Source organism: Periplaneta americana, chromosome 3 (assembly GCF_040183065.1).
Source record: "Periplaneta americana isolate PAMFEO1 chromosome 3, P.americana_PAMFEO1_priV1, whole genome shotgun sequence".
NCBI lineage: Eukaryota > Metazoa > Arthropoda > Insecta > Blattodea > Blattidae > Periplaneta > Periplaneta americana.
The window spans coordinates 55127310-55141463 of record NC_091119.1 but is presented as its reverse complement, the minus strand read 5'-3'; the positions used below and the strand labels follow the sequence as shown (position 1 = coordinate 55141463).

The 14154-nt window shown below is 34.4% G+C and overlaps 1 protein-coding gene across 4 annotated transcripts in view; it reads left to right on the top strand.

The window, feature by feature from the left end:
* LOC138696050 (sodium-dependent noradrenaline transporter-like) overlaps nt 1-14154 on the top strand; it is a 138714-nt gene that overhangs the window by 78676 nt on the left and 45884 nt on the right. For 3 of the 4 annotated variants that reach the window (XM_069820553.1, XM_069820551.1, XM_069820552.1), the window contains 2 exons: nt 34-165; nt 11033-11222. In XM_069820553.1, coding sequence (XP_069676654.1) covers nt 34-165; nt 11033-11222 — 322 coding nt within the window. The remainder of the gene's footprint in view (nt 1-33; nt 166-11032; nt 11223-14154) is intronic. The other variant, XM_069820555.1, reaches the window with a different exon arrangement.

Here is a 14154-nt window from a genome sequence, read left to right as displayed (position 1 = left end):
TTTAACTGTAAACTGTCTAATTACCTATTTCAGGTGCATTCCTGTACGTGTATGCCTTTCTTCTCATTGTTATTGGCCATCCTCTTCTCTATTTTGAGGTGATTCTAGGCAAAATAACAAATAAAGGTTCAGACAATGTATTTAGGTTGTGTCCATTCATTGAAGGTGAGTGCCATAAGTTTCAGCATTAAACATTATAATTTAAGGTTAAATACGCCTCAAATGCACCATACATGATGACTCCTATCAGTGGCGTCTCCTGACTTTGATCTTAAGGCGTTGGCAAAGAAAAAAATTAAATAAAACATACTTTATTAACCTTTACATATTCCCTCACATTTTTTATGAACAAATAATAGGAAAGTCATTCATAAAGGTAATTAGCGTAAATTTTCGTCTAATTTTGAAACATCAGTAAAATTGAATCAAGCTGAGAGAGTAAACATCGATTAAGATAAATCTAAACAACATATAAGTATAATTAATTAAAAACCAAAAACACTAAAGCTGTCTCATTACTCACAGTTATTTGAACTCGAAATCCACTCTCCTTTCCTTCTGCAAGAATTTCTTGATTACTGCTTCGTAGAACCTGGATTTGTCCTCTCGTAAGTTGGCAAGTAATTCCTTCTCGATTGAGATAAGTCTTCAGTTAGACATCCGGTTCTGTGTTTGAGTGGAGCGGCAGTAGGTGTGTATCCTCTTCAGTGATGAGAATGACCTCTCCACAGATGACGTAGTGCAAGGAATTGTTGAGACCAGCAATGCTAATTTGTATATTTCCGTAAATACACTCATTAAATTTATGTCCAATAGATAATTTACAATTTGAATTGGCGTTTTGTCTGTCCCTTCATTAGAAGCATACCATACGTGAAGTTCATTCTGGAGTTTGCTTACATTAAAAACACTGCCATAAATATTTTGCACTCTATTTAATAAATCATTAGGGAAGTTTTTTCTTTTATTGAAGTGGGCCATTTTTGTTGGATTTATCAAATTAAAATACTGTAGCTTTTCAAATGATGCAAATCTAATTGTTAACTGGTTGCTAACATTATCAATGATTTCGAAATAAAGTCGCTTGAAATAATCTCGCTGTGACTCAGTGTTCAATCTCCTCTTTTTTACTTCAATCACCTCTTCATCTTCCACAGTATCGTGAATAGAAGACCACACTGCTTCGAAATTCTCTCTTTCCTTTTGCAGCTGCTGTTGAAATTCTGTAATTTTACTACTGGCATACAAAATATCAAAATTTTTAGACTGGAGTATAGTGAATAAAACATCCGAAAAAGCAAGTAGGTTAGATAGAATCTTTATTAAAAATATGTTCTGGAAATCCTTGAGGAAGCTAGAAAATCCATTTGCAGTCATTGCACTTATATGATCAAAGTTTCCACTTTCCTTAACATGTTCGAAGAACATTATCAACGCTTCTCTATTCTCACTGACTGTATGGATAAGTCTAGAGGTAAAATTCCATCGGGTATTAGACAATGATGGTAACTTTCGGGACATGAATGCTGAAAGCTCATGTAACCTCTTAGAAGAACGAGAAAAAAATGTAGGCAGTGATTTAAGACCGGAAAAAAATACTTTTAGGTCCTTGTTACATTCTAATGACTGTTGAAGTACTAGGTTCATAACATGAGCATAGCAGTGCGTAAAGAGAGCTTTAGGATATTTTTCCAAAACTTTGCTTTGAAGTCCATTGAGGTGACTACTCATCACGGCAGCAACATCATAATATGTTTGAGCGACTAGTTTATCCCCACAGTTATATTGTTCCATTACTTCATTGGCATGATCAAAAAGAGCTGCTGCAGTTCTGTCAGCGCTCACGTCACGAAACCCAAGAAACCGTTCTACTATTTTCTTCTGTGAAACTGACAAATAACGAAATACAGTTGATAACTGTGACTTATTGCTTACGTCTGATGTTTCATCAAGCATAATAGCCACAAAATCTGTATTCTGGATTTCGTTGTAGATTTCATCTCTCAGAACATCGGCTACTGAATTGATTAAATCATTTTGAATATTTGCCGAAGTAGCGCGGAAAACTGTAGATGTTAGTAAATGTTCTTTCAATGGTGAATCGAACTCGGCACTTGCAAGAAGAAACTCCACGTAATTTCCTTTGTTTATAGATTCTGAACTTTCCTCGTGGCCTCGAAATGACTGTTCCTGATTCGCTAAATAGCAAACAGCATTAATCAATTTCTTTAATATTTCCCTGTTCTTTTTTACTTTTTCGTTATGCAGTTCTATTTCAACCTTTCGTTGAGAATCCAGAAGAACGTCAATTCTAGTAGGGGATGCAATAAATCTGTTGAACGTTAAAAAACTAGAGAGTTGAATTTCTGACTCACTATGTTTCTTCACAGCAGTATTAAGGTGATTTAAATCACCATACCCTTGCTGATTCCAAACAGTTTTCTTTGTTGAGAATAACAAACATGTCCAACAATAAAATCTGTTCACTACATCACAGTCGCAGAGCCAGCTTGAAATCTCATATAGCTCTTTCCGAAAATGTCTCTCAAACCCCCTTCCAGTTCCAGTAGCACCACATTTGCCCTTTACAGACGTTGATATTATTAAATTAGGACATGGTCTGCCGCTGTCAATAACTTGTTTTTTCTGTGCGTAAGGAAGCGATGAAAAAGGACTATGTAATAGTTTTTGTACAACTCTTTCACTAGCCATCTTAAAACGATACGCAACATCAGCGATAACTGCTCATGCCGGTACTGGCGTCGGCGTGTGGCGTTGGAAGTAGTTTCAACGTCCTGAGGAGCTAAAAGACGAGGGAGAGAGTGAGTGGGCGCAAGCGCAATGAGTCTCAAGACAGCCAGTGACTCGTTGCAACGCCATGGCAAAGTTTAGCGCGTTTCATACTGCTAGGCTAGGCCGCTAGACGATAGATAGCAGTAGCAGTTCAGTTGAAGCGTTAATAATTTTTATTAAAGAAAAACACTCATGTAATGTACTTTATACGGATTAAAAGAATAATACCATAATTTCCTAATTTTATTTGGGCGTTGGCGCACGACCCGCACACCCCCAGAAGACGCCACTGACTCCTATATGTATAGTTGTATAGATACCGTACTTAATTACTGGTACATGATCACCCAGAGAACATTACCTGTTTTGTAGGGTGACCAGAAATTTCTTGACAAAAAAAGTATATTATATGCCTCGGCAAAGGAAAATCAACTGGTCCTCCTTTGCCTGACAAAACATTCAGCATGTACAGGCCTGTTTCGAGCTCACATTCGTGACTTTTTAAACACCAGGCTGTGAAATCGATGGATTAGTCATATCAGGAATGGTGATCACGAATTATCATGGGCTCTACACTCTCCCGACTTAGTCCTTTGTGACTTTTTTGTGTGAGAGAGGGATTCAGTATTTGTACCATCATTACCGGATAATCTGCCAAAATTCTGGGCTCGTATCATTAATGCTTTTGCTGAAATTGACAGAAACACGTCAATTCAAGTTTTGTTACAGAGTTTATGTGTAGGCTACAAGTCACTAGAGGAGCACATATCGAGCATTTGTAACATGTAAAAATAAAGACATGATTTTTTTCTATGTAACTACAATTTTGTGTTAATATGTCACTCTGATCTAAGTTCATGTAGTTATGATTAATTTTCGACTATTATGTGTAGGCCCTAATGTATTCGAAATTTAAAATGAAAGACTTTCAATTATAAAATACGCGAAAAATGAATAATTATAAAAATAAATAAAAGAGTATAATTGTAGATATTTTCAGATAAAGGAGTATGGAGTATTTGGACCTCTAAAAGAATATGTCTAGTCACCCTATCTGTTTGTATTTGTTTAGGCCTAAGTCTAAGACTATTTTACCTGCATTTAATATTTAGGTACCTAAGCCTATTTCATAATATAAAAAAAAACCATTCAGTTGCACACTTTTCTTTAGTATGTAAAGTTTTTAATATTTTTTATGCATAAGCTTACTTCCATGTTTAGTATGAGTGACGTCGGGCACTGAAAATCTGAAATGGAAGTACCTATGACAATATACGAAGGTTTTTCCATAAATCGAGGTTATTTGAAATGATGGGGATAGGTACTTGAAATCCTTTTGTCACTTTTTTGTTCTCTGCATTTGGCAACATTGATTGGTGGAGTGTAGCCAATGGTGCCACTATGGTACAAGTGTATGGATTTGGTATAATTTTAAATGGTCTGTACCCTGGTATTTATAGTTCATTTTTGGTACACTCTGTATTTTTTTTTTTTATTTTATGTTATGAAAAGTGAGAGTTTTACAAATGTTTTATGAGCTGTCAGTGTTAAATATTACAGGTATAACCAGCGCTTAAATATATAACACTAGTAAGTTGCCCATTTATCAATCTTCTGTACCGGTAATAAACTTAAAAATAGTGTACACAAGACTCAAGATGGATAACCAGCATGATTGTTGTCAACGATAAACAATTTTTTTGTATTTAGTCAGTTTGAAATTAAATCTAATAATTGAGGATAGATCCTCTGATTGAGGTCCTGGCTGATATGTAAGTTCATTTATTATCAGTCAGTACATCTCACTTCACGATGTTGTCAGAGGAAGAACAATTATTTGTATGCATCTGAAGTCTGACTAGTGTAATATATAGCTATTCAGCGATGTATGCAATGGAGAGGGAAAGGAACTGGCTACCCTATCCCATTATTTTCTGGCCTAGTTGCTTCATAAGTGGAGCCTTCTTGGTATCACTTGTGAGGTTCAGATGTTTTCGAACAGTTGACTAAGCAACAAATTGGGGATATAAATTAATTGCTTTTCTTCAATGCTCTCCTTTACTGTTATCTTGAAAATAGATTTCTGTTGTTGATATGATACAATTAATCGAAGTGACCATGGGACAACAGTGGGTACAGTAAAATCTCTTTAATCCGAACACGATAACCCGGACTTCGCCTAATCTGGACAGTCAACAAAATAACGTTCGAATTACAGCAATGCTACCGGTATCTTTATTATAGAAGACATGCCCACTAGTACCGACCTTGTAATAAAATGAAACTGATACAATATGAAATTTAACTTGTGAAATATAATGAAAAGGTTTTTTGACAGTTCTACAATGCATTGTCGATTTTAAACTCATCTTAAGAGCATTATTCACCCGTTTGTTAGTCTGAGTTCTGACTATTGTTAAATGTTCATTTACCGTTCTGTGCATTTGACAGTTCATATTTTTCATATAAACTTCACATTATCGTTCCAGGTTCTTTGATATGTCTAAGCATTCATAAAGCTCAATTTTACAATTTTCTAGCAAAAATTTGCATAGTAATTCTCGCGAGGTTAGTGAAAATTTCACAGTGACAAATGTTTCTTCACAGCCGCAGTGTAAGGATGTTGTCACGAATATTCTTCTCGGAACTAGTTTCATATCCCCCTTTGAAAACTCAGCTGATTATGATAATAATAATAATAATAATAATAATAATAATAATAATAATAATAACAACAACAATAATATTACACAACATTTAAAATATCGATAATGTAAATTGTAAACAATTTTAATAATTGCCCCCCCTTGATAAAAACAGACAGTATGGTTCATATCAGTTTAATCATAGAAGCCTTTCTTCGTCTAAAAAAAAAAAAAAACTTGGAAAACTTCTGTTGTAGAATCTAATGTAATTAAGAGTAAAATTAATTAAGCCTGTGTACATATTAACTTTATTTTGTTGATGAGTTTATAGCAACCACATGTTGTCATATCTGTAACTTTTTTTGTATTTTTTATTTGTTTTATATCACCTGATGATGTAGGGTAACTTGGAATATGCGTTTCAAATTTTCCTATGCATTTCGAGTTACCTCAAGTTGAAATTCAGTTTCCCAATATAACTAGGCCTACACATATATGTAGATGTAATAAGTTGATTTTTTTCAGTGTAAGATGCCAAGATATCATTATAAACTCCCTGATGCTCATATTTATAAGAATAACTCAGATGAAACTTCACGAAAAGCTTTGCAAGGCATCCAGAAAGTGTTATTTCTTTGAATAAGGCAGCAGAGACGTATGGAATATCTGTTGCAATACTTAGCAGGAAAACAGAGGCAAGCATCTAAAAAAATGTTGGCCAACTGACAACATTCACAGCTGCTGATGAGAAATGCTTTGCAGATGCAATAATTTAACAAACAAATACCGCAAAACTACGCAACTGTGGTCCACATTTATGACATTTTAACTTACAGTTTATCTAATTGAAATAGAATAATTTTAACAGCCTTTTGTTTGTGTGTCTAGGTAGTGCTGGTTGTTTTTTTTAAAGCCTATTAGTCATAAAAAGTGTAGGGTAAGAATTTGTTAATATATTATTTCTTAAACATTGGACCATTGTTGTGTATTATGTTGACAACTTTGGTCCATGTGGAAAATTCCATGCTAAACCAATACTGGACTACAGTTGAGAGACTCTATTGGAAGTACATGGCATCCTCATTATGTCGTAGTAAAAAAGACACAGTTTAATGCAAACAAATTGTAAATTTTCTTGAAAAATAATGCAATTTAGAAACTTATGAAACATAGTAGAACATTAAAAGAAAAAACATTGCTCAAGATTAAAGAAACCATAGATAAGAAATCATAAATATTGTGAAACAATTAAATAAACGTTTTTACTAATATTTTCACTTCAGTGGTTTTCCCCATCTATCTTCTAGTTCTGGCACACGATATAAAGCACACATTTTTAGGGATAGTGGGTAATTTCTGCCCTTCAGGAGATGTTTTCCACTGATCTAGAATTTGACGCCATTGAAATTTTAGTGGCCTAAAATAGGCCACGTCTAAAGGTTGCAACAAATGGGTCCTATTTAGAGGGAGAGCCACAAATGCAATGTTATGTAATCACATTGTTTTTTATATCAGCTAGACATAGTTCCATTTGACGATCACTATACATCTTGTAAGCACGCCCACCCACCTTCCTTCTGGACACTTTATCATGCGACATGATGAATTCCTGGGACAAAATAACACGGCTTTCAAGAATGGTCCAAAGAATTGTTTGGACTATAGTTGAAATCAAAGTACGAAATTTTTTGCCATTAACTTCAAATTTTACATAAATGTAAACTTTACTATATCTATATTTATTTAGTTCTCATGGCATCAACTGAAGATGATTTACAATATTCAATACACAATTTAAATAAGGTCAGTGAAAAATATAACATGGAAATTAATATTGAAAAATCGAAAATCATGTCATTTTGTGGGAAATTCCCTGTACCAAGCAAAATCTGTTTGAATAATAAAATAATAGAAAGAGTAAATACCTTCATTTATCTTGGCTATACACTATCACCTTATGATGAAGTAGATATTGCTGAAAAAATATGTAAATATAATAAAACAATGGGGATCATTAATAAAATCATGAAACCCTCACTAGTACAAAGACACACAAGAATAGGCTTGTATAAAACCTTAGCACAGCCAGTATTAAGCTATGGTAGCGAAGCGTGGACTGTGAAGAATAAAGATGTCAGTAGAATAACAGCAAGTGAGATGAGGTTTATGAGAGCAACAGCTGGATATACTCGCTGGGATCATAAAAAAAATTAGGACCTAATGCAAGAACTTCAAATAGAACCCATTATGCAGTTCATCAGCAAATATCAACTTCAGTGGAAGGGTCATCTCGAACGAATGAATCGATGCAGAATTCCAAAAGCACTGCTTCATTATCATCCATATGGCAAAAGATCTCTAGGCCGTCCAAAGAAGAGATGGACTGAAAATTCTAGTTTGAGACCGTAACAGGCCACTTGGCCTAATACTTGTTAGGAAGATGATGATGATGATGACTATATCTGAAATACGTAACAGTAACATTACGTTTTGAAATATAACGGCATCAAAACTAAAGCTTACCTTGAAGTAATATATCTGAATAAAAGTTATCAGACGATGCAACAGGTACAATCTTGTTAGTATGAAATCAGCGAATACACAACCGCAACAGGGTAGCGATCTTTTGGCAAACTATTGGAACAAACAGCATCATATAATAACTGATTAAAAAGCAAATGACATCCACTAGATGTCACCAGCAGCTGCGTTAGATGTATTTTGGTTTGAAGATGCATTTGGACCATAGTTGCGTAGTTTTACGGTAGAGCTTTTTAGATCGATAAATATAGTAGGGATACATTTCAAAGGAAACACGCCTGGAGTTGATTAAGTTAGGGGATTTCTTGAGAAACAAATGAATTTTATTCGAGCACTTTGCCAATATATCATCAGAACAAGGGCACCTGTGGATTCTGAAAGAATATTTCGAGTAGTTGAAAAAAAAATCATTGGATGGGATGGCTCGTGAATTAATTGTTAATTATGACGAGACCATATGAATGACGATTCTCAAAGAAAAGTTTTTTTTTTTTTTTACGTTTGTATCTTTTATAACCAAATGTAGGCTAAATGGAACCAAATCTATAATCAGGAATCATAATAACCAGTACCTGCTCTTTGCTGACGATCAAGTTACAATTTCCATCTCAGAGGATAACTTACAAAGAGGACTATTTACATTAAATAAAATATTATCAGATCTTGGGATGGAGATTTCAGCACAAAAATCAAAAGTAATGGCATTTTTGGGACAAGATCCAATCAGAAGTAAGATAATACACAATAACCAATGCTTAGAACAAGTACAAAATCTCATTTACCTGGTTGTGAAATATCTTATAAAAATGAAAAAGATGTGACCAAGAAAGTCACCAAATTTACACAAATTTTAGGAATAATAAATAATACATTAAAAGCTAAATTAGTACAAAAATCCACAAAAATAAAACATATATAATACGCTAGCATTACCCTCCCTTTTATACGGAAGTGAGATTTGGACATTAAGGAAAAGAGATATGTGCAGAATCAAAGCAACAGAAATGAAATTTCTCAGACGGACAGCAGGATATACTCTTTTAGATCGAAAAGGGAATGAAAAAGTATTGGAATAATTAGAAGTAGTCAGTAGAAGAAAAAATAAACAGATACAAACTAAATTGGCTACACCATGTAAAACAAATGGACAATTCAAGAATCTCCAAAATAATGATGCAATATCAACCCAGAGGACATCGACGGTTAGAAAGACCCTTTAGAAGACTGCTAGACGGGACCGAAACAGGTCTACACAGGCCTAATTCGTGACGGATGATGATGATGATGATGATGATGATGATGATGATGATGATGATGATCTTTTATAACTTCTGAGAAAAATGCACCCAAAATTGAGGAATTTAACATTGTAATATATGGGAGTATTGTCTCCCCTTAAGTTTATTCTCAGTTTCTCAAACTTATAACTTTTTTTCAGATTAACTGGGTGTAAAAGTCTTGTAGGTTTCTAAAATAAAATTAATAAGAACCATATAGAGTTACTATATGGCATAAAAATATCAAATATACTACACTGTATCATTTCTCTTCTGTGTTATCATATGTACTCTACACAAATTTAACCGCCTGCTGCCAGAGCACTACTGTCGCATTAGCTGTCGAGTGTTGGCAAAAAAAGTATCGGAGTTGCGCGATTGTATGTATTAGACTGTGTATTACACCTTTGAATAAAAATAAGATTCCCAAATACCTACCAAGAAACCTGGTACCTATCAGAAGGAAATAATCAGGTGTCACATCAGTCATTATGATCTGACTCCTTGAATTTCTAGAAGAATTTAAGAGATCTGAAACTTCTGGTACCGGCATCATTAACAGTGCAAAACTGTCAGATGGTACTGAAAGTTCAAAGAAAAATAAAGAAGTGTCTCACTGTTATGTGAGGGAAAATGATTTCTGAGGAAGATCTTCAAAAAGCATTACTAGTACCTGCAGACCAAGAAAAACCAGGTCCATCAAATGCAGATAAACAAAAAAGAAAGAAACAAGATATACCTGAGCAACAACCTATATAATCTGAAGAAAAACATACAGTTGACAATCCAGAACTTATACCTCAGATCAAGAGAACCAGAACAATAAAGAAATTTAAGAGACCAAGATGAGAGATGGCAATAGTAGTCGCAATGGAGGTGGTCAATATTCCATTCATGATTGGAGGAGTGACATGAATTTCAGTTTTTCAGGACCAGGACAAAACTAAGAATCAATTTTATGAAGATCCAGTATATACAAGTGTCAGCAATAGCTGTCAGGGTGACCTTAAATCACATGATTTCATTTTGATACCTACCTTCTTCCGGTGGTTTTTGGACCTTACATTCCCGAACACCCATGAAATAATAACTCATTGTCCAAGAATGTAAAACATGAATCTATGGAAGATTGGCAGGCCAATTACAAAATATGAGAGAGACTGTAATATTCATATGTCACCATGAAAATTCTAACAGGTGTAATGTTTAATTTTGCAGCAGGAGATGACTTGTATTGTTAGTTCGTGACAATGGAAGAAATTATATAAGGGTCTGCAGAGCTGAAGAAAATAAAAAAAATAACTATGCTCCCATTACCGGTATAATTTCATAATCAATTTCAAATTTTCAGGAACAGTAGATGTTTTTCTCGTACATAAATGTAATGCATTATTGAACATAAATTTTGAAGTCTTTAAAATGAAATCAGGAGACTTTAAATCAAATAAGTGCCACATCTATTTTTAATATAGCATAAGTTTATAATAGGTTTAATAAATAGAATAAAATGTAATTGATTTTTATTTTCTGATCCCTAATATTTGGTGCAGCCATATCAAAAAAATAATAAAGTGTGAAGTTCATATTTGTTCAGTTGATAATCTTAAATACTGTATCTTTTATGTTTAAAATGAAACTGTATGTATGTAGGTTTTAAAGGGTTGGAGAAAAATTTGGAAACATATAGTCTATTTGCTGCTATGAAGGCATTATATCCTACATTAATTTATTAATTATAGTATTTTTTAAATTACCATTGTAATCATTCCTTTTCAGGACTTGGTATTGCAATGGCTTTGGTATCTTCATACATGTCTTTGTACTTTGGCATCATCACTTCTTACACAACGATGTATATGTTGTCATCTATTAATCCCAACTTTGTTTGGATGATCTGCGATAAAGCTCCCTGTTGGAACAAGACAAATGACAGCAACGCCATTATACCACCAGAAAACTACTTCTAGTAAGCGCAATCATTAATTGTCTTATTTTCTAGGTATGAAATCCAGATATACCGGTACAGCAGAAACTGTTAACTTTTTCCAGTGACCTTCACTATTCACACACAGAACGGAATTTATACTGCAACAATCTGTCAAATAGAAATACGTTGAATATTTCAATTAATACAAATTAACGAATTTTTCATAATTTGGAAACAATTCAAAGAAATCATTTGATTTACAAATCAGAATAAAAACATAAAGAATTATAATCAAATGAATTGTTCAGCAGTTACAGTCTGTTAACAAATGAATTCTAATTATTAGTTGATACTGCCTATGACTAATTATAGACCCTCTATTTGTCTGATGTGAATCATATTGTGTGATAATAGAAATATTATAAATCGTACTCATTTTTACAAATAATTTTTTATGTAGTCTGAACAGGAAGTGGCATTTGATAGGCATTGAATGGAGTCATCATCAGTGTCAGGCAGGGATGTTCTTGTGAAATGTGATGATGTACACACGTGACAATTTAATTGTTGAAGGAGAAAGAAACCTTATTAAAATTTCCACATTACTGCAATAGTTCCTGGCATTGTGACCATCTTCTCATTTACAACAGCAATGTCACGTTGACCTGTCACCTTCTGCTACATTTTAAATATTTCACATCCACTCTTTGAGAGTCAGACAGGATTATGAGAGCAGCACTCTAGACAGCTATGATGATGATGATGATGATGATGATGATGATGATGATGATCTATCTAAAACAGGTTTAATAATGTGTACACATCTTCCAGTCCCCAATATTCTAGTTTTTGAAAATTAATTTTAAACATTCTCTCCAATATTCCCTGTTAACCCACTGTCCTTCCTCCAATCTTCTTTCCCTCATTGTTTTTTTTTTTAATTTCATGAATCCATGTTGTATTATATATATATATCCCTCCCTCTCCCTCCCCCTCCCTCCCTCCATCTCCCCCCTCTCTCTCTCTCTCTTTCTCTCTCTCTGGCGGTAACTGTTTCAATATTTTTTTTGTATTCGTTCTTCACTAATCCTTTTTACATGACAGTACCATTGCAATTGCTTATGTTGTACATAATTCAGTATTGCATTTTTACTCCCATTTTAGATTTTATTATGTTTCTAATTTTGTCTTCTTTTTTTTCATATTAGCTGATCTTCCCCAAAAGTCCATTTCCATAGTTAATAATTAAGAAATTGTTTGATGTTTCAGCTGCCAAGTTTCTGTTCAATATGTTGCTATGCTTCTTACTATTGCTCTAAAAATTTGCGATTTATTTTCTTTGGTAATACTTACTTCTGTCTCAGAGAATGCTATTTAAGGTTGATATTGCTGATTTTCCCATTGTTATTCAGCTGACCTGGCTGTCAGACAGCTCGCACAAAAGATCTGAAAGCTTGGCTGACATCACAGGGGAGAAGAGGGGGAGGCAGAGTGCAAACAACAACAAATACGCTCTAAATATCTAACTGAAAACATTGACCTCTTACCTTGAGCTCCTAGTCGGAGTCTTCAAGCTCTGCTAAACCTTCCATTCCATCAGCATAGCTGAAATCACCGTCATCGTCGTCATCATCGCTGATACCACCGAGATTTATGATAATTCGGTCTATGACGTCATCAAACAGTATACTTCCCAGTCCATATAATCTTGTTCTTTTTTTTTTTTCTTCTTCACAAAGAGAGTGCCAATCGAGTTCAGTCATACTGTTAAATTTCTGTTCACATAGTTCTCTTTCTGAATTTCATTTACAATCTATGTTTCTGGAGGCAACCCATCCCTTCACTATCGACCAAATGTTCTTGATCTGGCTTAATTCGGGGTGATAAGGGGGAAGACTAAGTGGGATATGCCCGGCACTTTCAAGAATTTCCATAACAATAAGTCTAATTGCAACTTATAAACAGTTAAACTAACTGTATATACACAATTGAATTGTTATATATACACACACGCACTCTAACTCTGTATACACGATTTAAATAACTCTACATTATAATCTATATACACAATTTAAATATCAATATCATATATACATTCACGCACGTATTTTAACTCTATATAAACGATTTTTATGGTAGAGTATTACACACACTTAAAAATGCTACAACTGAATACTTCCGTAATATAATACAAGGAGACTACTACAAGCACATATTATAGCGAGCTAGTGACTGACTGACAGAGAGAGAAATGTTTTGCAAGTGGAATATATGCCTGACAAGAAACCGTTATCTATCATTTAAATCTCAACGATCTTGAAGCTTTCAGATCTTTTGCGCGAGCTGTACCTGGTTATGGATCCCTTACTCGGGATTGCGTGATCGGACTGAGAGGAGTCGTTAGCTGTGGTGAAAGCAGCCTCTCTAGGGGACGATGACCCCGACTTCAAACATCCTGGTCCTCCAAGTTGAGGGTTATTGCGTCGGGCTAGCTCCCCGGCCAGTATAAAAAATATAATGCTAAAAAGCCCAATAATAATGATGATGATGATGATGATGATGATGATGATGATGATGATGATGATGATGATAAAAGATTAAAGATAGCCAAAAAAATCCCTCCAGGTAATGGCCTCCTACTGAAGGTAGGGAGTTCTATTTTTCTCATATGGTGAACCAGTCCATGAGAGATCTAACGTATTTTGTCGACAGTCTCAATTAGTTTATGTTCATATTGTCTTACTGTCTCTGACTCAGTAGTAATAAACACCACTCCATTTGCATTTAGCTCACTGTAACAAAGAATGGTCCCTGACCACTGACATCCTTTTTCTCTTTGCTGCTTTCACAGATTCGTCAGATTATCTCTGATATGGGCAGCTTCTCTCCCTCTTTTCTAGTCAGTTGTCCCATACCATTGCATAGGCTTATCTTTCGTATTGCATCCTCACCATTTGGCCTCTCTACTTCC